Source organism: Rana temporaria, chromosome 3 (assembly GCF_905171775.1).
Source record: "Rana temporaria chromosome 3, aRanTem1.1, whole genome shotgun sequence".
NCBI lineage: Eukaryota > Metazoa > Chordata > Amphibia > Anura > Ranidae > Rana > Rana temporaria.
This window is the reverse complement of record NC_053491.1, coordinates 480,655,108-480,681,507: the sequence shown is the minus strand read 5'-3', so window position 1 is coordinate 480,681,507 and position 26,400 is coordinate 480,655,108. Positions and strand designations below refer to the sequence as shown.

The 26,400-nt window shown below is 51.8% G+C and overlaps 1 protein-coding gene across 6 annotated transcripts in view; it reads right to left on the bottom strand.

Moving 5' to 3' along the window:
• Positions 1 to 368: 368 nt before the first annotated feature.
• SRRT (serrate, RNA effector molecule) overlaps positions 369 to 26,400 on the bottom strand; it is a 32,441-nt gene continuing 6,409 nt past the window's right edge. For 3 of the 6 annotated variants that reach the window (XM_040346997.1, XM_040346998.1, XM_040346999.1), the window contains exons 4-20: positions 25,853 to 25,999; positions 22,982 to 23,170; positions 15,456 to 15,625; positions 15,170 to 15,336; positions 14,506 to 14,610; positions 12,373 to 13,114; positions 8,937 to 9,079; positions 8,769 to 8,830; positions 7,850 to 7,928; positions 4,804 to 4,992; positions 4,537 to 4,710; positions 4,275 to 4,428; positions 2,285 to 2,478; positions 1,936 to 2,095; positions 821 to 910; positions 647 to 734; positions 369 to 554 (exon numbers count right to left, since the gene is read on the bottom strand). In XM_040346997.1, coding sequence (XP_040202931.1) covers positions 479 to 554; positions 647 to 734; positions 821 to 910; positions 1,936 to 2,095; positions 2,285 to 2,478; positions 4,275 to 4,428; positions 4,537 to 4,710; positions 4,804 to 4,992; positions 7,850 to 7,928; positions 8,769 to 8,830; positions 8,937 to 9,079; positions 12,373 to 13,114; positions 14,506 to 14,610; positions 15,170 to 15,336; positions 15,456 to 15,625; positions 22,982 to 23,170; positions 25,853 to 25,999 — 2,929 coding nt within the window. In that variant the 3' untranslated portion in view covers positions 369 to 478. The remainder of the gene's footprint in view (positions 555 to 646; positions 735 to 820; positions 911 to 1,935; positions 2,096 to 2,284; positions 2,479 to 4,274; positions 4,429 to 4,536; positions 4,711 to 4,803; positions 4,993 to 7,849; positions 7,929 to 8,768; positions 8,831 to 8,936; positions 9,080 to 12,372; positions 13,115 to 14,505; positions 14,611 to 15,169; positions 15,337 to 15,455; positions 15,626 to 22,981; positions 23,171 to 25,852; positions 26,000 to 26,400) is intronic. The other 3 variants (XM_040347000.1, XM_040347001.1, XM_040347002.1) reach the window with 3 other exon arrangements.

Genomic DNA, 26,400 nt, shown 5'->3' with positions numbered 1-26,400 from the left:
TTACCTCTCCCCTTTCTTCCTCTCTGTGACCCGATCGCGGGACACCGGCGGCAATCAGGTCCACGGTTCCCACGGAGACGGTCACCGGGAAGAGGACCTGGTCACGAGCGCGTCGCCACGGCTGGGATCTTACAGGGGACGTACATGTACGCTCTTGTGCCCAGCCGTGCCAATTAGTCGTGCGATGGTCCTCAAACGGTTAAAAAAGAAAGAGTATTCTTGCCGGCTGACTGCTATTCCCTCCATTTCATCACCTACAATCCCACGACACTTATCCACAAACAAGAGTCAGTCAGACATGAGAGGGAACCAGTTTATTGATCCAAAACAAAATTACACATTAACTGGAAGTCCTGAAAATTTTATTAAAAAAAAAAAAAAAAAATACTGACAGGAGGAGGCAGTAACGTCAGTGAGTGGGAGGGGGAGGGAAAAGTGCAGCGACTGAGAGCGAAAATTAATAAAACAAGCGGAGATGTTAAAAGAAGTCTACGTCTTCCGGTGCGTCAAGGTCGCGGTACTCGATGATAGAACGTGGGTCTCCGCGCATCATCCTGTTGAAAAAAACAAGGAGCATTTAGGAAGTCAGGGGACTAAAGAAAAAAAAAATGATGCGCTAAAAACATCCTAAATACGGTCACCTTACCGGTTGCGTGGTTTGGGGTAGCCGCCTTGGCCCCTGAAGGCGTCATATCCTCGCCCGGCACCATAAGGATTGGGAGGGAACTGAGGAGCTGAAAGAAAGGGGGAGGGGACAAATTATTTCTGAAAGGGTTTCTAGAGATGGAGATTCCACCACCCCAAACAGAGCAACACTCACCTCCGTAACCCATCATTTGGGGCCGCGGCTGATTATATTGCAGGAGGGCCTGGGGCCCCTGGTGAGGGTAAAGCAGTCCGGGTGCCAGTCCTGACAAAAAAATAAAAAATAAATTAAATAGAAAATTAATAATAATGCTCAAGTCTAAAAAAAATTAGCCTGGGGTGAAAGAGGGGGGGGGGGCTACGAGTCCGTCCTCCTCCTGCAGGGTGACAGAAGGAGGCTACAAGTCCGTCATCCTCCTGCAGGGTGACAGAAGGAGGCTACGATTCCGTCCTCCTCCTGCAGGGTGACAGAAGGGAGCTACAAGTCCGTCCTCCTCCTGCAGGGTGACAGAAAGAGGCTACGAGTCCGTCCTCCTCCTGCAGGGTGACAGAAAGAGGCTACGAGTCCGTCCTCCTCCTGCAGGGTGACAGAAGGGAGCTACAAGTCCGTCCTCCTCCTGCAGGGTGACAGAAAGAGGCTACGAGTCCGTCCTCCTCCTGCAGGGTGACAGAAGGGAGCTACGAGTCCGTCCTCCTCCTGCAGGGTGACAGTAGGGAGCTACGAGTCTGTCTGTCCTCCTGCAGGGTGACAGTAGGGAGCTACGAGTCTGTCTGTCCTCCTGCAGGGTGACAGTAGGGAGCTACGAGTCCGTTCTCCTCCTGCAGGGTGACAGTAGGGAGCTACGAGTCTGTCCTCCTCCTGCAGGGTGACAGTAGGGAGCTACGAGTCTGTCCTCCTCCTGCAGGGTGACAGTAGGGAGCTACGAGTCTGTCCTTCTCCTGCAGGGTGACAGTAGGGAGCTACGAGTCTGTCCTTCTCCTGCAGGGTGACAGTAGGGAGCTACGAGTCTGTCCTTCTCCTGCAGGGTGACAGTAGGGAGCTACGAGTCTGTCTGTCCTCCTGCAGGGTGACAGTAGGGAGCTACGAGTCTGTCTGTCCTCCTGCAGGGTGACAGAAGGGAGCTACGAGTCTGTCTGTCCTCCTGCAGGGTGACAGAAGGGAGCTACGAGTCTGTCCTTCTCCTGCAGGGTAAAAGAAGGGAGCTACAAGCGAGTCTGTTCTCCTGCAGGGTAAAAGAAGGGAGCTACAAGTCAGTCCTCCTCCTGCAGGGTGACACATATAGAACATACCTTGTGCAGCAGCCACTGGTGGTTGGATAGGTTTGACCTCTGGGAGTGCGGGGCGTTTAGTATCAATCAGGAAATTATTGAAGAAGACCACTTCCTTTTTGACCTCTTCAATCTTCTCGGCGTGCTTGTTGAAGATGTGTTTCCGAACAAACTCGGGACCCTGAGAAGACACACAGAACATACATATTGTTACTGCACACTATTGGGGACTTTGGGTGAAAAAACAAAATTCTTATTTATGCCAAAAAGTCTCCAGAATCTCTCAGTGCTCCCCGAATAGGATTTTAGAATAAGCATCATATAGAATCCCCCCCCCCCCCCCCGATTATAGAAAGCCCAAAACACCGACCTTGAATTTCTTGCCGCTCAGAGGACACAGCCATTTCTCTTTGCCCAGCTCCTGGGTGTTCGCCGTCACAAACTTCTCCACTTCCTGCTCCGGATCCTTCTTCCCGATCTTCAGCGCCTCCTCCTCAGACAGGCTCTCCCGGACAGCAAAGAGAGGGGCGAGCTTCTCCTCGAACGTCTTCTGCCAGTCAGCCACTGCAAGCACAAGTCAGAGTTACACCGACCGCACATCATGTCCCCCGCTAAGCACCCCCAGAGGATCATCTAGCGAGCCCGCTTGTAGCCTGGTACATCTAGCGAGCCCGCTTGTAGCCTGGTACATCTAGCGAGCCCGCTTGTAGCCTGGTACATCTAGCGAGCCCGCTTGTAGCCTGGTACATCTAGCGAGCCCGCTTGTAGCCTGGTACATCTAGCGAGCCCGCTTGTAGCCTGGTACATCTAGCGAGCCCGCTTGTAGCCTGGTACATCTAGCGAGCCCGCTTGTAGCCTGGTACATCTAGCGAGCCCGCTTGTAGCCTGGTACATCTAGCGAACCCGCTTGTAGCCTGGTACATCTAGCGAACCCGCTTGTAGCCTGGTACATCTAGCGACCCCGGTGCATACCAGAGTATTCCATGTCATCTAGTGACCCCAGTGCACTCCATAGTATCCCAATTAATCTAGTGAGCCCAGTGCACCCGTTCATCTAGGGCAAGTGGTTCTCAACCTCGGGGTCGGGACCCCCTCGGGGGTCAACTGATGATTTGCCAGGGGTCACCGAATCCTGGCCATTTCCTGAAACCCGCACTGCTCTCCCAGCCTTTTTGTAGCCGCTCCGCGGGGCTGTCCCTGGAGCACGCGGCCCCCCACTCGGCCTCTTCACAGCCACCCAATCAGATTCATGGCATGGCTGGGGGGCAGAGACTAGAGGTCAGCTGACTGGTGAGGAATGTGAAGCGAGAGGGGCTGGAGGAGACCCCATTTCCTGATTTCGGGATAGGTGTCACTGATACGAGACACCACAAGGTCGGCGACACAGTGAGTAACACTACCTGTGATTAGAGTTGCCATGAAAAGTCCCCACTACAGTTCACAGATGACTTTGATCAAGAGCATCTAAGTTGGCTGATCAGAACTCCCCCCAGCATTGCCACTGATCCCCCCCTATCAAGGAGTAAGAGAAGGAATAAAAAATAGAGAATACATGGAAAGGAGAGGAAAAGAGGGGGGAGGAGCAAAGTAAAAGGAGAGAAAGAATAAGAGAAATAACAACAAAGGCGGCTAGAGAGGGATGGGAGGGGACAAGAAATTAGGATAGAGAGGGAAAATAAAAGGGAGAAAGAGACCCCCCCCCCCCTCAGACTACGGCGCGTCTTCTAGGCCCCCCCCCATACTACGGCGCGTCTTCTAGGGCCCCCCCCAGACTACGGCGTGTCTTCTAGGGCCCCCCCCCCAGAGTACGGCGCGTCTTTTAGGGGGGCCCCCCCAGAGTACGGCGCGTCTTCTAGGGGGGCTCCCAGAGTACGGCGCGTCTTCTAGGGGGGCTCCCAGAGTACGGCGCGTCTTCTAGGGGGGCCCCCAGAGTGCGGCGCGTCTTCTAGGGGGGCTCCCAGAGTACGGCGCGTCTTCTAGGGGGGCTCCCAGAGTACGGCGCGTCTTCTAGGGGGGCTCCCAGAGTACGGCGCGTCTTCTAGGGGGCTCCCAGAGTACGGCGCGTCTTCTAGGGGGCCCCCAGAGTACGGCGCGTCTTCTAGGGGGCCCCCAGAGTACGGCGCGTCTTCTAGGGGGCTCCCAAGCTATTGCGTGTCTTCTAGGGGACCCCAGTGCACCCAGATTCATCTAGTGTCCCCAGTGCACTAATCAGTCCTCAGTGGATGTAGAGCTTTGTGAGAGAACGAAGGTGTTAAAGAAAAACAAAAAAGGCTGCAGAAAAGGCTCAAGCTGTGAATTTTAGGCCGACTGGTCATTGGTGGAAACTGCCGGATGCAGCAGAAATTCTCTCGGCCACTTACCTTCTCTGTGGGAAACGCGGTTTGGGGGGATGGGACCTCGGACGTGCATGATTCCACAACGAGTTGGCATCTCATCTTCGCTGGGATAGTCGCAGGTAATATAATAATCTACGGAATGTACAATACGAAGGTAGAGGAGCAGCTTGTCCAGGACCTGTGTACACAAAGAATACATATGAGCAATGCAGGAACGCGGCTGTAGGTCCTCAGTACAGAGAGACTCCCATGGTTTGTGTGGTGCGATTTGAGCCCATTCAGGTACCTTGATCAGCTTGTCATCCCTCTCCACTGTGATCTCGGTCGGGTTGCCTTCCTTCGGCGGTTCGGCTCCACCCGTCCTCCCTCCTCCCCACAGCAAGTCCTCCTCTTCTGCGCTGACCTCATCTATCAGGTAGTCTGTGATGTTCTTCAGAATGGGGTTCTGGGCTGCCACCTCCTACAATAAAAAAAAAACACAAAGGTAATCTTATTGGTTGGAGACCCCGAGGTTGATGCATCCAATCACATGGCTGAACTTGTTGGTACAGACCTGGGGACTCACCTGGCCGTCCTGTGTCTCCTTCCAGAGCTGTCCCCTCTCGTCCAAGGCGTGGATGAGTTTGGCGGCCAGCTTGATGTCGTTGCGCAGGATTGGCCGGTGCTGCGTGATCCCGTTCACGTGGCGGATTCGCCAGGACAGCTCTCGGTTCACCACGGGGCTGAGCTCACAATCGCGCAGCTGAAAAATAAAGCAAAGTGATGACATTATTATTTCAGGTACTTATATAGCGATGTCAATTTACGTAGCGCTTTACATATATATTGTACATTAACATGAAGCCCGAGTGCCTAGAGGAAGCCCACGCAGGCACAGGGAGAACATGCAAACTCCAGGCAGGTAGTGTCGTGGTCGGGATTCAAACCAGCGACAGTTTTTAATGCTAGGCGAGAGTGCTACCCACTACACCACTGTGCCACCCATGACATACAACTATAGTGAGACAGATGGTTATCGCAAAGCATACAAGGGTTAATAAAGCGGATTCCACCCCAAAGTGGAGCTTCCCCTTATACCCTCCGGCGTCACATTTGGCACCTTTCGGGGGGGGGGGGGTACAGGGAGTCCAGGAGACAGGCCGCAGTGACGGGCTGGTGACTGCAACATTGTGGCGGACAGATCGGACACTTGAAACTATTTTGGGACCATTGTCATTTATACAGCGATCAGTGCTAAAATAGCCACCGATTACTGTATAAATGACACTGGCAGGGAAGGGGTTAACACTAGGGGGTGATCAAGGTGTTAACTGTGTTCCCTCATAAGTGCGCCAACTGTAGTGGGTGTGGGGGCTACCACTGGCATGACACATCACTGCTCCTGATGACAGGGAGAAGAAGATCAGGGGAGAAGAAGATCAGTGTCTAGTCACTAGGCAGAACATGGAAATGCCTTGTTTACATTAGGCACTTCCCCGTTCTGCCTCTCGTCGCCATTGCATGCCACCGGCGGACATCGAGTCGGCGGGACCTGCGGGCACGTTCGCACGCTAGCCCGGGATTACGAAGGGATGTACGGGTACACCCTCTTTTGCGCATCCGTGCCATTCTGCCGACGTACATTGCCGTGCGACGGTCGACAAGCGCTTACCGACCACCTTCTGCACATATACGCCGGCAGAATGTCACGGCTGCGCAAAATAACGAACCTGTACGTCATTTTGAATTTCCTGCCGCGAGCACCGTTCCCGCGGGACCCGCAGACTCGACCTCCGCCGGTGTCCCGAGATCGTGTCACCGAGCTGCAGAACTATGTAAACAAGGCATTTTTCCTGTTCTGCCTAGTGATAGGACACTGATCTACTGCCCCGTCATTGGGAGCAGCGATCAGTGTCGTGTCACTTGTAGCCCAGCCCCCCCAGTGTTAGAATCACTCCCTAGGACACGCTTAACCCCTTTCCTCGCCCCCTAGTGGTTAACCCCTTCTCTGCCAGTGTCATTTACACAGTAATCAGTGCATTTTTATAGCGCTGATCGCTGTATAAATGACAATGGTCGCAAAATAGTGTCAAAAGTGTCCGCCATAAAGTCACAACCTTTTTTGTTTTTTTAACACCTTTGTTCTCTCACAAAGCTCTACATCCACTGAGGACTAATCAGATGGTGCAAATGGAGTGCACTGTGGACACTAGATGAATCTGGGTGCACTGGGGACCCCTAGATGGCATGCACTAGTCCCCAACCCTGTCCTCAAGTACCCCCAACAGGGCCCTGTTTGCAGGTTTTCCTTTATCTTGCACAGGTGCTTTAAATCAGAGTCAAAGGCTTGGTATTTTGGACTGTTATTTTATGTAAGAGAAATTCAAAAACATGGCCTGTGGGGGGGGGGGGGGGGGGGGGTCCCATAGATCAAGGTTTCTCAACTCTTAGTCCTCCCAACAAAACCTGTTGGGGGTACTTGAAAACTGGATTTGAGAAACATTGACCTAGATGAAAGAATACTCTGGGGTCCACTAGGGGATGACTCGGAATACTCTGGGGTCCACTGGGGGATGACTCGGAATACTCTGGGGTCCACTGGGGGACGACTCGGAATACTCTGGGGTCCACTGGGGGACGACTCGGAATACTCTGGGGTCCACTGGGGGACGACTCGGAATACTCTGGGGTCCACTGGGGGACGACTCGGAATACTCTGGGGTCCACTGGGGGATGACTCGGAATACTCTGGGGTCCACTGGGGGATGACTCGGAATACTCTGGGGTCCACTGGGGGATGACTCGGAATACTCTGGGGTCCACTGGGGGATGACTCGGAATACTCTGGGGTCCACTGGGGGATGACTCGGAATACTCTGGGGTCCACTGGAGGGTGACTAGGGAATACTCTGGGGTCCACTGGAAGACACGCCATACTCTGGGGGCCCCCTTAGATAAAAGAAAAAAAAAACGCAGATCGCCGCCATTTCAAATAAAAACTATCTCCTATTTTGTAGACGCTATAACTTTTGCCCAATCAATGAACGCTTATTGCATTATTTTTTTTTAACAAAAATATGTAGAAGAATACGTATGGGCCTAAACTGAGGAGTATATATATATATATATATATATATATATATATATATATATATATATATATATATATATATATATATATTTATTTATTTATTACACACACACACATACATATATATATATATATATATATATATATATATATATATATATATATATATATATATATATATATATATATATATATATATATATATATATATATATATATATATATTTCCAAAATTGTCGCTCTATTTTTGTTTATAGCGCCAAAAAATTAAAATCGCAGAGGTGATTAAATACCACCAAAAAAAAGCTCTATTTGTGGGAAAAAAGGACGTCAATTTTGTTTGGGAGCCACGTCGCACGACCGCGCAATTGTCAGTTAAAGCGACGCAGTGCCGAATCTCAAAAAGTAGCCCGGTCATTGGGCAGCCAAATCCTCCGGGGCTGAAGGGGGTTAAGCAATAAAAGCTGATAAATCGGCTATAAATCCTCCAGATGTCTAAAATGTATGAGCGGTCAGGAATGACACGTACCCGAATATTCTGCAGATTCCAGCAGATCTCTTTAATGTTGACCCCGCGATCAAACGTCACGTAACCCTTGCGGAGAAACCTGAAAAGCGAACAAAGTGAGACAATATTACTTTCAGGCGCTCCTGATCGGCTTTTTTCATTATCTTGTATGAGGAAGACCGGCAGCTCAGACACAAAGGTTGTGTACACCAGGGGTTGACAAATTTTTTTTTTCACAAGAAAAGGGGTTGACAAATTTGCTTGGAATCTAGGAGCCAGCTAAAAAAGTTAGGAGCCAGAAAACGCGCCTCGTCCCGACGAGCTTGCGCGCCGAAGCGAAACACATACATGAGCAGCACCCGCATATGTAAAACGGTGTTCAAACGCAATTTTGAAGCGTGACATGTTGGGTATGAATTTACTCGGCGTAACATTATCTTTCATAATATTAAAAAAAAAATGGGGATAACTTTACTGTTGTCTTATTTTTTAATTTAAAAAAAGTGTAATTTTTCCCCCAAAAAAGTGCGCTTGTAAGACCGCTGCGCAAATACGGCGTGACAGAAAGTATTGCAACGATCGCCATTTTATTCTCTAGGGTGTTAGGATAAAAAATATATATATAATGTTTGGGGGTTCTAATTAGAGGGAAGAAGATGGCAGTGAAAATAGTGAAAAATGACATTAGAATTGCTGTTTAACTTGTAATGCTTAACTTGTAATACCAACGGCTCACCACCAGATGGCGCCAGCTCACAAAAAAAAAATATACATTTTTTTTTTTGCTCACCTTCTAAGCCAAGTCGCCAGGACACTATTTCTAGTCGCCATGGCGACCTGGCGCCCGGGATTTGTCGATCCCTGGTGTACACACAGCCTAGGCTGCTTGTGGTAAGCAATGTTATCACCCCCCACAGTCAGGGCTTCCCCCTCTTCTTACCTCCGCTCAGGCTGAGGGTCAGACAGCGCCACCCGCAGGAATCCTGGGTATCTTTTGCACAGCTGAAAAAGAGAACAGTGAGAGGAGAAGAGGAGTTCAGTTGAAGGCATACAAGGCGTGAATAAAATGCTACAACAGCCGTCCTCCTCCTCCGGGTGGAGCTCTCACCGCTGTGATTTCGGCCTTGGAAATGTTGGGGGCCACGTTCCTCATGAAGAGGGAGCAGGTCTTGTGTAAGGGGCGGGGCTTCACGACCTCCTCCTTGGGTTTTTCTTTCGGCTTCTCCTCTTCTTCCTTCTTAGGGGAATCCTCTGCCAATCAGAAACAACAGATCAGTTAGACATTGAACCCTCCCTTCAGAAGATGCAGCAAGTCAGAGAGAGCCCCATCTAATTTTGTGGCTGGAGGACGTCCAATCGCTTTCTTTCTCAACCTGACCGTTCACTGGCCCCACCCCTTTCATTGGATTTCAGTTCTTGCCATGGTGGAGGTTCAGCATGGCATGTGGCCATTACTGAGGACAGGCTCCATGCCAATGTAGCCACACTCCAAAGATGGAAGCCCTGCCAACAGCGGCCCAGATTCAAGTAGAATTGCGCTTTATTTGCGCAGGCACAGGGCAACGATTTTTGCCCACGCAAATATTTTACGCTGCCCTCGATTCACGGAGCAGTAGCTCCGTAAATTGCGAGGGGGCGCGCCGGCAAAATTGCCCGGCGTAAGCGCGCGCAATGTAAATGATCCCATTTAAATTAGGCGCGTTCCCTTGCCGATCGTAAAGCGCATGCGCCGTCGGGAAACTTTTGCGACGTGCATTGCGGCAAATGACGTCGCAAGGACGTCATTTGCTTCAAAGTGAATGGCGTCCAGCGCCATTCACGATCCACTTACGCAAACGACGTAAAATTTGAACGTCGCGACGCGGGAACGTGGCTATCCTATAGCATTGGCTGCGCCTGCTATTAGGATGCGTAGCGTTACGTGAAACCCAACGTACGCAAACTACGTAATTTGCGTACGCTGGGCTCGCGCAACGTTGTGAATCGGTGTTGGTATGCAATTTGCATACTACACACAGTTCACAATGGGAGCGCCCCCTAGCGGTCATCGCTAGAATGCAGCCTAAAATCTGCGTGGCATAAGAGCCTTATGCCACGCAGATTTTAGGCTGCAGTCGGCGTAGCGATGTTCCTGAATCGGGAGCATTCGCTACGCCGGAGCAAGTAAGCAATTGCGCCGTGTAACCTATGGTTACACTGGCGCAATTGCTTCTTGAATCTGGGCCAGTGAGCCTACTGCCTGCATCAGGAGACAGCCTAAGAGATGTATTTAGGAGGCCCTCTGCTGTCCCCTCCCACCAACCATGATCTGCCTGCATTGCACAGGAGGAGAGATCTATCGATGACATCACTGGATCTACAATGAGGTATGGCTTTTGGGAGGAGTTCAGAAAATATAAAAAAAAATGCCTTGATGGATGGGAGTCAGTCTGGAGGAGTCGACCTTCCTAGGCAGGCCACAGTTCCATACAGACCCCCCCCCCCCCCCCCTACTCGACGCACACGCGTGACGCCGAGCCTCTACCATTGCAATCCAATGAATAAAAGGAAAGGGCTTGATGTCCTCCAACCAGGGAACGAGAGGTCATGTAGATGAGAAGGAATGGGAGGAAACCGGAAAGGCAAAATGCCAGGTCGATTAAAGCCTAAGTTTAGCTAAAATCAAAAAAACACAAAAAACAGCACAAGGGACATAAATTAGTGTTATAATATGTGATCCTTTGTGCTGAGGATTCGTTTTTAGGAGAAATCTTCCTTTGTACTAAGCCTCTGCTTCATCAGCACCCTCACTCGGCAGCTCCCCTCGCTCAGCGGCGCAACTCGGCAGCTCCCCTCGCTCAGCGGCGCAACTCGGCAGCTCCCCTCGCTCAGCGGCGCAACTCGGCAGCTCCCCTCGCTCAGCGGCGCAACTCGGCAGCTCCCCTCGCTCAGCGGCGCAACTCGGCAGCTCCCCTCGCTCAGCGGCGCAACTCGGCAGCTCCCCTCGCTCAGCGGCGCAACTCGGCAGCTCCCCTCGCTCAGCGGCGCAACTCGGCAGCACCCAGGCTCAGCTCCCCAGCACCCAGGCTCAGCTCCCCAGCACCCAGGCTCAGCTCCCCAGCACCCAGGCTCAGCTCCCCAGCACCCAGGCTCAGCTCCCCAGCACCCTGGCTCAGCTCCCCAGCACCCTGGCTCAGCTCCCCAGCACCCTGGCTCAGCTCCCCAGCACCCTGGCTCAGCTCCCCAGCACCCTGGCTCAGCTCCCCAGCACCCTGGCTCAGCAGCGCAGCTCCCCAGCACCCTGGCTCAGCAGCGCAGCTCCCCAGCACCCTGGCTCAGCAGCGCAGCTCCCCAGCACCCTGGCTCAGCAGCGCAGCTCCCCAGCACCCTGGCTCAGCAGCGCAGCTCCCCAGCACCCTGGCTCAGCAGCGCAGCTCCCCAGCACCCTGGCTCAGCAGCGCAGCTCCCCAGCACCCTGGCTCAGCAGCGCAGCTCCCCAGCACCCTGGCTCAGCAGCGCAGCTCCCCAGCACCCTGGCTCAGCAGCGCAGCTCCCCAGCACCCTGGCTCAGCAGCGCAGCTCCCCAGCACCCTGGCTCAGCAGCGCAGCTCCCCAGCACCCTGGCTCAGCAGCGCAGCTCCCCAGCACCCTGGCTCAGCAGCGCAGCTCCCCAGCTTTACCAGTACTCTTGTTCAGCAGATCCCCCTGCTCGGTAGTACCCCCTGCTCTGCTGATCCTCCTCTCTCTCCGTTTCCCGCTCCCCTTAGGCTGTATTGCTCCCGCGCTTTACATGTGACATCTGCTAGTTTCTCCTGCTCTTGTCTCCCGGCTCTGTTGATCCTCTGCCACCCAGTCCTCCCTCTCCGATCCCCGCCCACCTTCCGCTACAGTGTTCCCATGTTATGTGTCACATCTGCTAGCTGCTATACTCCGGGCCTCGCTCACCTTCCTGCTGCTGCACACTAGATGCGACGTCTGCACCAGACACTCCCAGAATATACACGCATGAACCAGAAGAAGTGACGGCCGACGACGTCTTTCCTGTTCCCTTGTTGGTTTCCCAGTGCATCCTGGGATCTCTCATACCAACCCTCCAAAACAAAGCAAGGCCAACTCTGAATAAAAGCCCATCAAAAGCTGCAGGTGCTAAAAGCGAGCGTTGTAAGACTTCTATTGAGGCTTTGAAGCGCCAAGAAAATGACACAAGGTATCCTTTTTTTTTAAATCTAAGCAAATGCAATGTGTGAACAGAACTGGTAAGGTAACCACTTATTTAGGGACAGGAGCTTTGTTTGACATTCAGGGTGTCCAATGCCACATTTTGAAGCAAGTGTAAACAAGTCCAAAAGAGGAATAAAGTATGAAAGTCTTACTCTTAGACTAAAACTACACAAAATATTGAACCTTGCTGCTACGGAGAGATTTGACTTCTTAAATTTCAATGTTCTGCAAATGAGTTCACGTTAAATCTCTCGGTAGCAAAGATTTCATTGTCTGGGGGCTTACCGACTATTGGAAAATTCTGAGATTTACTATACAGAACCCAAGTTGTAGGTGGCACTTACCTCTTCCATTCTGGCCCTGACTCTCCTTCTCCCGCGGAGTCTCCTTCTCCCGCGGAGTCTCCCTCTCCCGACTCTCTCTTTCCCGACTCTTCCGGCTCTCTCGAGTCTCTCTTTCCCGACTCTTCCGACTCTCTCGGCTTTCTCTTTCACGACTTTTGCGACTCTCCCGGCTTTCTCTTTCCCGGCTCTTGCGACTCTCTTTTTCACGGCTCTTCCGGCTCGCTCTTTCTTGGCTCTCTGGACTCTCTCTTTCCCGGCTCTTCCGGGTCTCCCTTTCCCGACTCTTCCTGGTCTCCCTTTCCCGACTTTTCCTGGTCTCCCTTTCCGGGCTCTCTTTTTCCCTGCTCTTCCTGGTCTCCCTTTCCGGGCTCTCTTTTTCCCTGCTCTTCCTGGTCTCCCTTTCCGGGCTCTCTTTTTCCCTGCTCTTCCTGGTCTCCTTTTCCGGGCTCTCTTTTTTCCGGCTCTTCAGGGTCTCTTTTTCCGGGCTCCCTCTTTCCGGGCTCTTCGGGGTCTCTTTTTCCGGGCTCCCTCTTTCCCGGCTCTTCTTTTCTGGGCTCTCTTTTTCCCGGCTCTTACGGGTCTCCCTTTCCGGGCTCTCTCTTTCCGGGCTCTCCCTCTCTCTCCCCCTTTCTGGTTTGGGGCTGCTCGGTTCAGAACCGGATCCAGATCCAGAACCGGATCCAGATTCTGAATCGCTGCCGTCATCACTGTCTCCACTGTGCTTCCTTTTTCTCTTGGTCGACTGCAAAACAAATAGGAAGATAAAAATAAAAAATAAATGCAAAACGAAAAACAAAAAAACAAAACAAAAAAGGAAACCTACAAATCACCCATGAAAGCTTTCTACAAAGAGACCACAAAATGAGAATCCTTTTTTAGAGGGGAAAATAAATATAAATAGATGACTTCCCACCCCACACAATTAACCGTCAGTGTCCATGACATTTGCCTAGGAAGCCCCGATGGCCCCATCCACCCCCACACTGCCATTTTAAATCTCTATGTCAGGGGTCTCATAATGCCTCTGCCTTTGGGATTCATGCTTGTAACGGTCAGCCTTGCAATGCCTCATGGGAATTGTAGTTCTGCAACAGTTGGAGGGCCACCAGTTTGAGACCCTTACTCTACATCATTGGTGACTGGCTTTTTCCCTCGCTCCCTGAGCTGGTCCACCAATGAACACTGCGTCAGATTGCATAGCTGGTTAACTTTTGCCATGGCTCTCCCCTCAAATCGTGGCCCATACAGAGAGTTTTCCCCTCGATCGCGGCCCATAGAGAGCCTTCCCCCCAGATCGCGGCCCATAGAGAGCCCTCCCCCAGATCGCGGCCCATAGAGAGCCCTCCCCCAGAACGTGGCCCATAGAGAGCCCTCCCCCAGAACGTGGCCCATAGAGAGCCCTCCCCCAGAACGTGGCCCATAGAGAGCCCTCCCCCAGAACGTGGCCCATAGAGAGCCCTCCCCCAGAACGTGGCCCATAGAGAGCCCTCCCCCAGAACGTGGCGCATAGAGAGCCCTCCCCCAGAACGTGGCCCATAGAGAGAGCCCTCCCCCAGATCGTGGCCCATACAGAGAGCCCTCCCCCAGAACGTGGCCCATAGAGAGCTCTCCCCCAGAACGTGGCCCATAGAGAGCCCTCCCCCAGAACGTGGCCCATAGAGAGCCCTCCCCCAGAACGTGGCCCATAGAGAGCCCTCCCCCAGAACGTGGCCCATAGAGAGAGCCCTCCCCCAGATCGTGGCCCATACAGAGAGCCCTCCCCCAGAACGTGGCCCATAGAGAGCTCTCCCCCAGAACGTGGCCCATAGAGAGCCCTCCCCCAGAACGTGGCCCATAGAGAGCCCTCCCCCAGAACGTGGCCCATAGAGAGCCCTCCCCCAGAACGTGGCCCATAGAGAGAGCCCTCCCCCAGAACGTGGCCCATAGAGAGAGCCCTCCCCCAGATCGTGGCCCATACAGAGAGCCCTCCCCCCCGATCGCGAACCATACAGAGAACTCTCCCCCACCATCACCGCCCATAGCTCTCCCCTCCTCCAGCATTAACCTGAACATCCCTCCCCTCCTCCAGCATTAACCTGAACATCGCGTCTGGAGGACAGAGTGGCCAGACAGATATAAAAAGCTCCATTGTACCTTTCTGGTTTCCCGCTCCGGCTCCTCCTTCTCCACCTTCTTCTCTTCTGCCTCCTCGGGTTTGACTGTTTTTTCCTCCACTTCTCCCTCCTTCTCGGTGTCAGTCTAGGAGACAAAATTATGACAGGTTCTCAAACTACGCTGAGCAAAGCAGTAAAATGATCGTCAGCAGAACTCCGTCAGAATACAAGATCTGCAAGATCCCTTCTGCTGCATCATTCCGACAGCGGGAACAGCCAATAGGAGCAGAGCGGGAACATTTCCCAATCATGGAAGCATTTTTTTTCTTCCTGGGTAAGACCAGACACCACTGAACCAAACGGAAGGTTCTACCCCCTTGATGATCAGGACTTGTTTTGTTATTCAGCACTGCGCTACTATTACTGGTAATTGTGAGGTCGTGCCCCTGGACGACGTCAGTTTTGACGTAACGGCATTGGGAGGAGCGGCGTGCCGACGTCAACACAACGTTAACGCAAGGTCCCAGGAAGGAACGTGCTGCGAGAGCCAGACGGCTATACATTATTCACACGCAAATTTTATCTTCATACTTTGTAAGTGTATTTTTTCTATTGATGATGTATGTGCACATCACAAAAAAAAGGGGGGGGGGGGCAAACTGGCTGCAGGGTTTTGTGCCTTTCTCATTATTAAATCTCATTACCTTAGCAGACGCCTCTTTCTCTTCAGCCGGTTTGGCAGCCCCGTCGGAGGTTCGGCCCTCCTCCTTCTTGGCGGCCTCTTTCTTGGCCGCCTCCCTTTTGGCCTGCTCTTCCTCCTCATCCAATATCTTCAAGTCGATATCCGTCCCTCCTTCCATTTTTATGACAGCTGTGACCGACAAGACAAAAGTTCAACAAAAGGCGCATTGACATGCCAACGCTTCCCCATGCCTGGGATAGGTCAGCATAAAACCGATGTCCTGCATGGGATGGATAAATCTACATTACCGGCATCCAGCACTTTGATGATGGACGGCGCCTTCTCCACATCCAGCAGGATCTCGGTCAGCCAGCTGTTGTCCACCAGAAAGAGGAAAGCATTGAGCCGATTGCGCAGAGCGGCCAGCGACTCCTGCTTGTGACGGCCCACCTCGTCCGGGTGATACTTGGAGCGGAACCTGTGGATAGATGGTGCGTTCCGAGAGAGAGACAGACATGGAGGGAGATGGAGAGAAGGTGATGGGGGAGAAGAACGAAGAGTATGAGACCGGTTGAGTGTGTGACAACATACAAGAACAAAAACATCTGCAACCCACCACTTTCATCATCATCATCATCATCACAGCTCTCCACATCCTCCTCTACAAAGCCGGAGCCCATCCTGCCGTTCACTTAAGGGAGAAGAGCGCTTAAGATAAAGGGGTGGACTTCCTGAACCTGGAGGGTGCAAAATCTGCTGCAGCCCTACATAGAAACCAATCAGCTTCCAGGTTTTATTGTCAAAGCTTAACTGAACAAGCTAAAGTTAGAAGCCGATTGGCTCCCATGCACAGCTGCACCAGATTTTGCACTCTCTCCAGTTTTAGTAAATCTCCCCCAAAGCGTTATTTTTTTTTCATCCCATTTGCCACCTTCCCCTAACGTAGCCACCCTCCCCTTCCACAGATACAAAAGTATCTCCATTGGACAGCCTTAGTTCTGTTTTGTCGCAAGTCTTCACTGTCCAGGCGGCACCCGTCGTGCATTAGTACCCCCCACAGACTTCTATGGGGGTGTGTCCCATGCATTAGTACCCCCCACAGACTTCTATGGGGGTGTGTCCCATGCATTAGTACCCCCCACAGACTTCTATGGGGGTGTGTCCCATGCATTAGTACCCCCCACAGACTTCTATGGGGGTGTGTCCCATGCATTAGTACCCCCCACAGACTTCTATGGGGGTGTGTCCCATGCATTAGTACCCCCCACAGACTTCTATGGGGGTGTGTCCCATGCATTAGTACCCCCCACAGACTTCTATGGGGGTGTGTCCCATGCATTAGTACCCCCCACAGACTTCTATGGGGGTGTGTCCCATGCATTAGTACCCCCCACAGACTGCTATGGGGGTGTGTCCCATGCATTAGTACCCCCCACAGACTGCTATGGGGGAGGACGTGTCCCATGTATTAGTACCCCCCACAGACTTCTATGGGGGGGGGCGTGTCCCAAGTTTGGAGCCAATTGCAGACAGTGAAGACTTGCAAAAAAGCAGAACCAAGGCAGTCAGGTGGAGTACTCATCTATGAAGGGGGAGGGGTGGGTTAGATCAGACAATGAGAGAGGGTGCAGAAAGGATCAATGCACGGCCGAGTCTAGGACCGCCTCCAGCCCCTCCCTTCAGTCTCGCCTCCTCTCCTGGACTGAATCTGCTTTACTCCAATTCCAATGCACACTGAACTTCCTACAGCGTGCATTAGAAGCTTCAGCAAGTCAAAGCTCTACCTCATTTCTACCAACGAGGCCTGCGCCGGAAGGCACCAACGAGGCCTGCGCCGGAAAGGCACCAACGAGGCCTGCGCCGGAAAGGCACCAACGAGGCCTGCGCCGGAAAGGCACCAACGAGGCCTGCGCCGGAAAGGCACCAACGAGGCCTGCGCCGGAAAGGCACCAACGAGGCCTGCGCCGGAAAGGCACCAACGAGGCCTGCGCCGGAAAGGCACCAACGAGGCCTGCGCCGGAAAGGCACCAACGAGGCCTGCGCCGGAAAGGCACCAACGAGGCCTGCGCCGGAAAGGCACCAACGAGGCCTGCGCCGGAAAGGCACCAACGAGGCCTGCGCCGGAAAGGCACCAACGAGGCCTGCGCCGGAAAGGCACCAACGAGGCCTGCGCCGGAAAGGCACCAACGAGGCCTGCGCCGGAAAGGCACCAACGAGGCCTGCGCCGGAAAGGCACCAACGAGGCCTGCGCCGGAAAGGCACCAACGAGGCCTGCGCCGGAAGGCACCAACGAGGCCTGCGCCGGCGATTATTGTAGATCTCCTGTGTGGATTGCCACTTACCGCCTCTCCTCTTCTCCAACGCCCTATCAGTGTGAGGAAAGGACTGCTGATAACTGGCACTTCCTAATTACACTGTGATTGGACACAGCTGGTCACATGGTTAAGAGCTGCTGTAAATGGCCCTTTTACCCTGATCTGTAATCAACTACGTCCAAAGAACTCAGCAATCACAGGTCCCTGCCAATGCGTGCCGCAGTTCGGCGCCCGGGAAGCGCAACCATGGAAGGATGTCCAAAGACGCCCTCCCGGCAACGTGAGCCCGTGCTGTAGCCGAATTTTGGGTATAGCGCAGGCGGGCGGGGTGTGGTTAAAAGGACGCCGGGGCAGGGGAGAAGGTGTTAAGGCCCATATGTGATGCTGAGCTGAAAACCAATGAATGAAAGGGGCGGAGACAGGAACACTCAGGTTGGGGAAGGAAAGAGTAAATTACCCTGGGCAGGGCTTGACAAATTTGCTTGGAATCTAGGAGCCAGCTAAAAAAGTTAGGAGCCAGGAACGAGCCCCGTCCCGCCGAGCTTGCGTGCAGAAGCGAACGTATACGATATGAAAGCGGTGTTCAAACCACACGTGAGGTATCGCCGCGATTGGTAGAGCGAGAGCAATAACTCTAGCCCTCTAGACTACCTAGAACTCAAAACATGCAACCTGTAGAATTTGGTGCGGAAAGACAGGATACCCCCAGCTATGCCGCCCCATGCACCAGGTCGCCAATTCTGGTCGCAAATGCGACCTGGCGCCCGGGGTTTGTCGAACCCTAATCCTGGACATCCTCCAGCCAAGAAATGAGGCGGAGATATGACTGGCTGTAGCTTCTAATGCACACTGTGAGAAGCTTGCAGTGAAATCAGAGGAAGACGTTTCAGTCCGGGGGGGAGAAACCGGTACAAATGTGCAAGACTGGAGGGAAGGTCAGATTTAAACACCCCTTCAAAGGACACAGCAGGATGGGGTCATGCAGCCCAGCCGCAGAAAACTAGCAGTTTTGCATTGTACTGTCCCTTTCAACACCGCCATACACCCTCCCCCATCCAGCAAGTTAATAATGCAGATACAGTACAACTCAACATTCACATCTCCCAATCATCATCAACTCAGGGTACCATTCAGCATATCAACCCCTCCCCCCCCCCCACCCCAAATCACTCCTCCCCACCCCAAAACATTGGATTAGATCAGACCAATCACATCACCCCGGGTTTTACCTGGATCATTACCGTGTGCAGCAGTTTCCGAACAAAACATATTACCACCAATAGCCACAGGACTGTGGGTTTTTTTTGTGCTTTTTTTTTTTTTTACTTTGATTTGGTTTTATATTGGCAATTTTTTTTTTTCCTCCCCTGCTGCTGCGACCTGTTCTACCTAATCCTAACACGTTTCAAATCTAAGGAAAACAAAAAAACCTGACTGGCTAGCGTCGCAAAAAAGACGAACAAAGAAAAAAAAGAAAAGAAAAAAATAACTGGCGCCAGGAGGAGGATATCCGCACCTTGAGCGTCTTCGGAGAAGGAGAAAAGTGCGTTTAGGTTACAGGGAGAAAAATATGACATCATAGAACACAATATAAATATCTATACATTGATTACACACAGAGCGTACAGAGCCAGGGAATAGAGGAGGGGGGAGGGGGACATGGGATAATGACACAGGAGGGCCGTCACTGTTAAAGAGAACCTGTCACATCCTAACACTTAGCAGCATCCCCATAGGCTGGGTGGGACATTCGTTGCTCCAGATGGTTTGGCCCGTGCTGCGGCATGACGACTGATCACTAGGGTTGTCCCGATACCAATACTAGTATCGGTATCGGGACCGATACAGAGCATTTGCCCGAGTACTCGCGCAAATGCTCCTAATGCTTCCCCGATACTTTTTTTTTTTTATGTAGAGTGGCCGGAGAGGAGTCAGTGTCTGGAGAAGGCAGGAGAGGGCGGGGGGAGTGCAGGCGGAGTTTGGCTGTAGAGGGGGCGGGCAGCACACGCTGGGGAGAGGGGGGGTGTCGGGCCGGTGCGACTAAAGAGGATAGCGTGGAGACAGCGGGCGGCATGGCGGTGACAGGGAGGCAGTGACACACAGGCTGAAGCTCGGCTTTCCTGGGGGGGGGGGGGGGGGCAGGCTAGGGCAATATAGTGGCAGGTTTGGCTAGTGGCAGTCTGGGGCAATATAGTGGCAGTTTAAAGCAGTATAGTGGCAGGCTGAGGCAGTATAGTGGCAGTTTTGGCTAGTGGCAGAATGGGGCAATATATTGGCAGGTTAAAGCAGTATAGTGGCATGCTAGGGCAGTATAGTGGCAGTTTTGGATAGTGGCAGAATGGGGCAATATATTGGCAGGTTAAAGCAGTATAGTGGCATGCTAGGGCAGTATAGTGGAAGGTTAGGGTGATATAGCTAGGGATAGTGATGAAGACTCCTGGGCTGTTGTGTGCACTCCTCCCCTTTTCCCTTCTTCAGCTGCCAGATCAACCTGAGTAAAGGAGTCTGTGGGAGGAGTGGAGGAGGCAGCCACACCTCTGACCCCACCCACCAACTGCGGCTGCCTTGGTAGCTAGTGAAGATCCCAGAGGGACAACCTAAACGTATTAGATGACAGGGGAGAGGTACAGCTTCTTTAGGGTTGGAGATTGCGCTGGACTGACTCGGGGGTGACCAATCTCGGCTGTGACTGTCTCAGTCACACAGCCGAGCAGACCGCAGGCGTCTCCCCCTCCTCTGTGTATACTACAAGTGCTGTGCACGGCGCACAGCACTTGTAGTATACACAGAGGAGGGGGAGGCGGCTGCGGTCTGCTCGGCTGTGTGACTGAGACAGTCACAGCCGAGATTGGTCAGAGCCGCGGCTGGGTCCCGGGTGTGAAGACGGACTCCCCCGGAAAGCCAGGCTTCAGCCTGTGTGTCACCGCCATGCCGCCCGCTGGTCATCTGAGCAGCCGAGGTGCACATTACGGGTCTGAAGTGGGGGGGATCTGTATTGTAGGAGGGGGGTGTCTTTATTGTAGGGGGGGTGGGTCTATATTGTAAGGAGGAGGTCTGTTTTGTAGGGGGAGGGGTCTGTGTAACATGTCAGCAGCTGAACGTCCCTACACTCATCTTGGTACACCCTGCACTCCGCTGCCGTAAGCAGCAGCAGACATCTTGCTACACCCAGCCTGAGCTATATAGGCTGGGTGCAACAAGATGTCTGCTGCTGCTTGCTGCAGCGGAGTGCAGGGTGTACCAAGATAGGTGTTGCAGCATTTTTTTTTATAAATTCAATGTCATTTTTCGCAGTATTTCAGTGCCAGCCACCTGTCAGTGCAATTAGTGCCATCTCTCAGTGCCCACAAGTTCCACCTATCAGTGCCAGCCACCTATTAGTGCCCATCAGTGCCGACTATCAGTGCCAGCCACCTGTCAGTGCCAGCCACCTGTCAGTGCCACCTATCAGTCCCCATCTGTCAAACTGCCACATGACATTGAAAAAAAAAAAAGTATCGGTATTCGGTATCGGCGAGTACTTGGAAAAAAGTATCAGTACTTGTACTCGGTCTTAAAAAAGTGGTATTGGGACAACCCTACTGATCACTGTACCTGCCTGTTTGCTGGTATCATGTGATCACTGTGCCAAATCAGATCACATGACAGTTGTAAACAATAGCTGGCTTCTTTTCAAGCCACTCGTTCTGTGCGACTGTGTTGCTAGCTGCGATTGGTCACAGTGATCACATAGTACAGACAAGGCCAATCTGCACCATGTGATTAGCGGTGGCCAATCACAAAACACACTAAACAAAATCAGTTTCATCGAGTATGGTTGCCAATAGCAGTGAAATTCACCGTTATAAGCAATCATGTGTAAACAAACCCCAAAAAAATAAAAATGCTTTGTTTAACTCATAAATTTGCTGGTTGCAAGCCCGCCTTCAGGGAAACCTCAGCTTCACAGCCGGGTCCGCATTTCTGTTGTAGTTTTTGCAAATAATCTTAATATCTTTTTAATACTGTCATTTCCTGATACGATTAAAGTATTAAAAAAAAAAAAAAAAAAAAAAAAAAAAAAAAAAAATGCATAAAATGTATAGTTGTATCAGTTAAAGCGGAGGTTCACCCTAAAAACATTTTTCTACTTCCAACATTGACAGTATGCAGATTTTTTATTTTATTTTGCTGTCCATACCGAGGATAGCTATTTTCCCCCCGGCTTCCGGGTAGTGGCTCCCGCAGGAGTGGGCGTTTCTATGCAGAGGCTAAGTGATTGACATGATGACAAAAACTTCTCCCCAGCGCATAAGGCGCGTCACCAGTTTCCGAAAGAAGCCGAACGTCGGTGTGCAGGCGCCGTATAGAGCCGACTCGCAGTTGGGCTTCTTTCGGAAATTCGTGACGCGCCTTATGCGCCCGGGGAAGTTTTTGTCATCACGTCAATCACTTAGCCTCTGCATAGGAACGCCCACTCCCGCGGGAGCCACTACCCGGAAGCCGGGGGAAAATAGCTATACGACGGTATGTACAGCAAAAAAAAATAAAAAATCAGCATACTGTCAATGTTGGAAGTATGCACAATGTAATGTTAGAAAAATGTTTTTAGGGTGAACCTCCGCTTTAATGACAGTATTAAATAAGAAGTATGGATTTATTTATTTATTTTTACCCATCATACTTACCTAGGTGGATGTAGCATCTGTCCCCCGCCATCTCTACACTGAGAACAGAGCTGATGGCTCGGTTCTCTCAGCTCCCTGAGTGGAGAGCTGCTGCCTGTCAGTTAGCAGCTCTCCTCCCTGCTTCTCCACGCTCACTGGAGTGCTAAGCTGCCGTCTCAGTCTCTCAGTGGCTCGCTGAGAGGCTGAGACAGGCATAAGTCAGGTAGGTCCACACTTTGTCGAGATGACGCGGCGCCTGGACCGATTCGTGTGACGTCAGCAGAGAGCGGACTTCTGCTGAAAACGGTTCACGGGAGTGCAAAGTGAATTGTACTCCAGCAGCCCAGGAGGAGAAACCCAGCCAAACGAGCTCATGCTGGACTACTCCTTTAAAAAAAAATGTTTTGTTTTTTTTTTAAAAAAGGGGCACTCCATCTACAGGCTGCAGTGGTCTCTGCACGCTGAAACCAATTTTTACTTTCAAAGTCTTCCATGCGATTTATTTATTTTTGGTCATCACGGCTGGGAACTCAAACTGGAGCGATTTTAGGGTTCATTCACACCAAAACATGATGCTGGAAACACGTGTCCTGTCTGAGTTTCCCGCACCGCATTAAAACAAACGCACTGGGTGGCCCCCATCTGCAGCGGGTGTCAATATATTCCTAACACCGCCCCAGCGAGTTCACCTGAACCGGACCGTGAACCGTGTCTGTGCGATTCGGGTGTGAGCCAGCCCTTACCTACAATTATTCTTGGTGACAGGGTCCCTTTAATAAAAGAGAAGGATGAGGATGACAGTGACATGAAAAGATACAAACAGAAGAGGGGGGGAATTGTAGGAGGACAGGCAGATAAAGGCACGTCTCGTACCATTCCTCGTCTTTATGTGCCAGGAAGAAGTCCTGCATCTGTTGGCGCCTGAACTCCAATTTGTACTCGTTGTAGCGTCTGACGGCTTCCGTCTCGTCCACCGTGTCCTCCAAGGACAACAGGAACTCTTTGAAGGTTTTCATCACAGGCGTCGGCGTCCCCAAGTCTACATCGTGGAGGTTCCCCAGTCTGGAGGGAGAGAGAAGACGGAGGATTAGAATTTATACCCGATACATTCTGTACAAATTTGCACAACCAATCTGAGCCACTGCCCCTTTGCCCCTAATCCTCCCCAGCCTACTTATACCAACCTATCCAGTGATTCCCACCACCCCCTTCCTCTGTCAACACCAAGATACCCAGAGGGAGCAGAGGTGGCACCCCGTCAGTCTTGTGGCAATGCTCTTCTAAGCTTAGAATGGCAAAATATCTATTGGATAAGCATGCCCTTTATTCGTGTTTGACTCTTCTTCGCCAACCTCAGAGCTGGGGGGGGGGGGGGCTCTCCCAAGACTAAGGACGACACTCATCACCCTACCTTAGCCGTCTTGTTACTCCCTACTAAAGCTGTTGTAAATCTACTGCTAGGGGCTGGTCAGGAGACACAGCTGCCCATGTAATCACATCCTTGCTGAACACAGATACTGCTGTAGTGAAGGGTGGCCCAATGAGAGACCAGGAGGTACACCCTGGTCTTCCTTTGTCGCCATGAGGAAGGAGAAGGAAACCAGGAAGTACCCTGGGTCTCCCCAATGTCATAAGGGAAAAAGCTGAAGAAAAACACAAAGAAACTGGTCTTTCGTCTTCTCATTGTCATAAAGCAGAAACATTAAGCCAGGAGGTACCCCCAGTCCTCTCATTGTTGTCATGAGGGAGAACCCTGTACTTCGTGTTGTCACCTGAGGGTGGAAGAGTCATAAAAGGAAGATGATGAAGCCAGAAGTACCCTGGTTATCTCAATGTAGTCATGAGAGGAAGGTGAAACCAGACAGTATCCTTCTCAATGTAGTCATAAGGGAGGATGTACATGCTGGTCCCCTCGTTGTCATAAAGAAGCTGAAACCAGCAAGTACTCCGGGCTTCTCAGTGTCATGAGGGAGGAAGCACCCTGGTCTTCTCATTGTCATCATGAGGGATGAAGAGGAAACCAAAAAGTAGCCTGGTCTTATTGTCGTCATGAGGGATGAAGACGAAACCAGAAAGTAGCCTGGTCTTGTCGTCATGAGGGATGAAGAAAAAAAAACGGCAAGTACCCTGGTCTTCATTAGAAGGAAGGAATCAAATCAGGAGGTACCCTGGTCTTCATTAGAAGGAAACTGAAATCAGGAGGTACCCTGGTCTTCATTAGGAGGGGAGGAGACTGATATAAGGCAGTACCCTGGTCTTCATTAGAAGGGAGGAGACTGAAATGAGGCGGTAGCCTGGTGTTCATTAGAAGGGAGGAGACTGAATTCAGGCGGTACCCTGGTCTTCATTAGAAGGAAGGAAGATAAAATCAGGAGGTACCCTGGTCGTCATTAGAAGGGAGGAGACTGAAATGAAGCAGTACCCTGGTCTTCATTAGAAGGGAGGAGACTGAAATGAAGCAGTACCCTGGTCTTCATTAGAAGGGAGGAGACTGAAATGAAGCAGTACCCTGGTCTTCATTAGAAGGGAGGAGACTGAAATGAGGCGGTACCCTGGTCTTCATTAGAAGGGAGGAGACTGAAATGAAGCGGTACCCTGGTCTTCATTAGAAGGGAGGAGACTGAAATGAAGCAGTACCCTGGTCTTCATTAGAAGGCAGGAGACAAATGAGGCGGTACCCTGGTCTTCATTAGAGGGGTGGAGACTGAAATGAAGCAGTACCCTGGTCTTCATTAGAAGGGAGGAGACTGAAATCAGGAGGTACCCTGGTCTTCATTAGAAGGCAGGAAACTGAAAGGAGGCGGTACCCTGGTCTTTATTAGAAAGAAGGAAGATAAAATCAGGAGGTAGCCTGGTCTTCATTAGAAGGGAGGAGACTGAAATGAGGCGGTACCCTGGTCTTTATTAGAAGGGAGGAGACTGAAATGAGGAGGTACCCTGGTCTTCATCAGAGGGGAGGAACCTGAAATCAGGAGGTACCCTGGTCTTCATCAGAGGGGAGGAACCTGAAATGAGGCGGTACCCTGGTGTTTTCATGGTCATAAGTTAGGGAGTTAAAATCAGGAAGCATCCTGGTCTTTTTGCTGTCATAAGGGAAGAAGCTGATTCAAGGAAGTGCCCCGATCTTCTCGTTGTCATGAGAGGAAGCTGAAGCTCTTGGCAGGATAACTAATAGGAATGGGCAACAAACTAAAGCTGTATATGTAATACAGCCATCCTGAGGAGGATACATGAGAAATACCAAACACTGGAAGAAGGGAGATTAAACCATTCTAATACACAATGCAGGAAAGCAATAGGAACGGCTTACTCTCTGCCGACAATAGCCGCAGCTTAGGATCGATGTGTCGGAACAGGTACGATTACCAATCTTTCCATTTCTACTTGTATGTATTATTTAATAAGAGAGTCAATCTGGCTTGTGAAATCCTTGGCACTCCTGTCTATCCTCCCGCCTCTAAGCCGGCCATAACAATACACCATCTGCTGCTCCCACAACTTCTCTCAGGTCTGATGGCTGCAGGTGTTGTGGCAGAGAGAACAATAGATGGCCAAGCTGTTCTGTTCTCTGTCCTTCATTGGAAATATAATGGTGGGCGGGGGAGGGAACAGATCCACATGCAGCACAATACAAAGTCTAACACGCGTGAAGAGCGCACGTGAGCCATTCAGGAAGACGTGAAAAAAATACGCAAGTAAATGCATAAACAAATTATATAAATATATCTTAAAACACGCATTTACCTGGCCTGTATGGGGATACCAGGATGCTGCATGACGTGCATGTCGGGATGCCCCCATGGCTGAGGCGGACCGTAGGCTGGACCTCCGGAAGTGCCGGAATATGGCATGTCGTAGCCGCTGTGATAAGGGTCAGAGCTGTGATCATCCCTAAGAAAAAAGTCAGATAAACAACAAAACGGGGGGCAAGGCTGGCCTTCCCATGCCACACAAGTGGGGACAAGGCTGGCCCAAGCACAGGCGGGGGGACAAGGCTGGCCCATGCATGCATGCACACAAACATGGGTGGGACAAGGCTGGCCTTCCCATGCCACACAAGTGGGGACAAGGCTGGCCCAAACACAGGCATGCACACAAAACATGGGTGGGACAAGGCTGGCCTTCCCATGCCACGCAAGTGGGGACAAGGCTGGCCCAAGCACGACCGCGCACAGGGGGGAGGGGGACCCAAGGCTGGCCCACGCACGCACACAGGGGGGAGGGGGACCAAGGCTGGCCCACGCACGCACACAGGGGGGAGGGGGGACCAAGGCTGGCCCACGCACGCACAC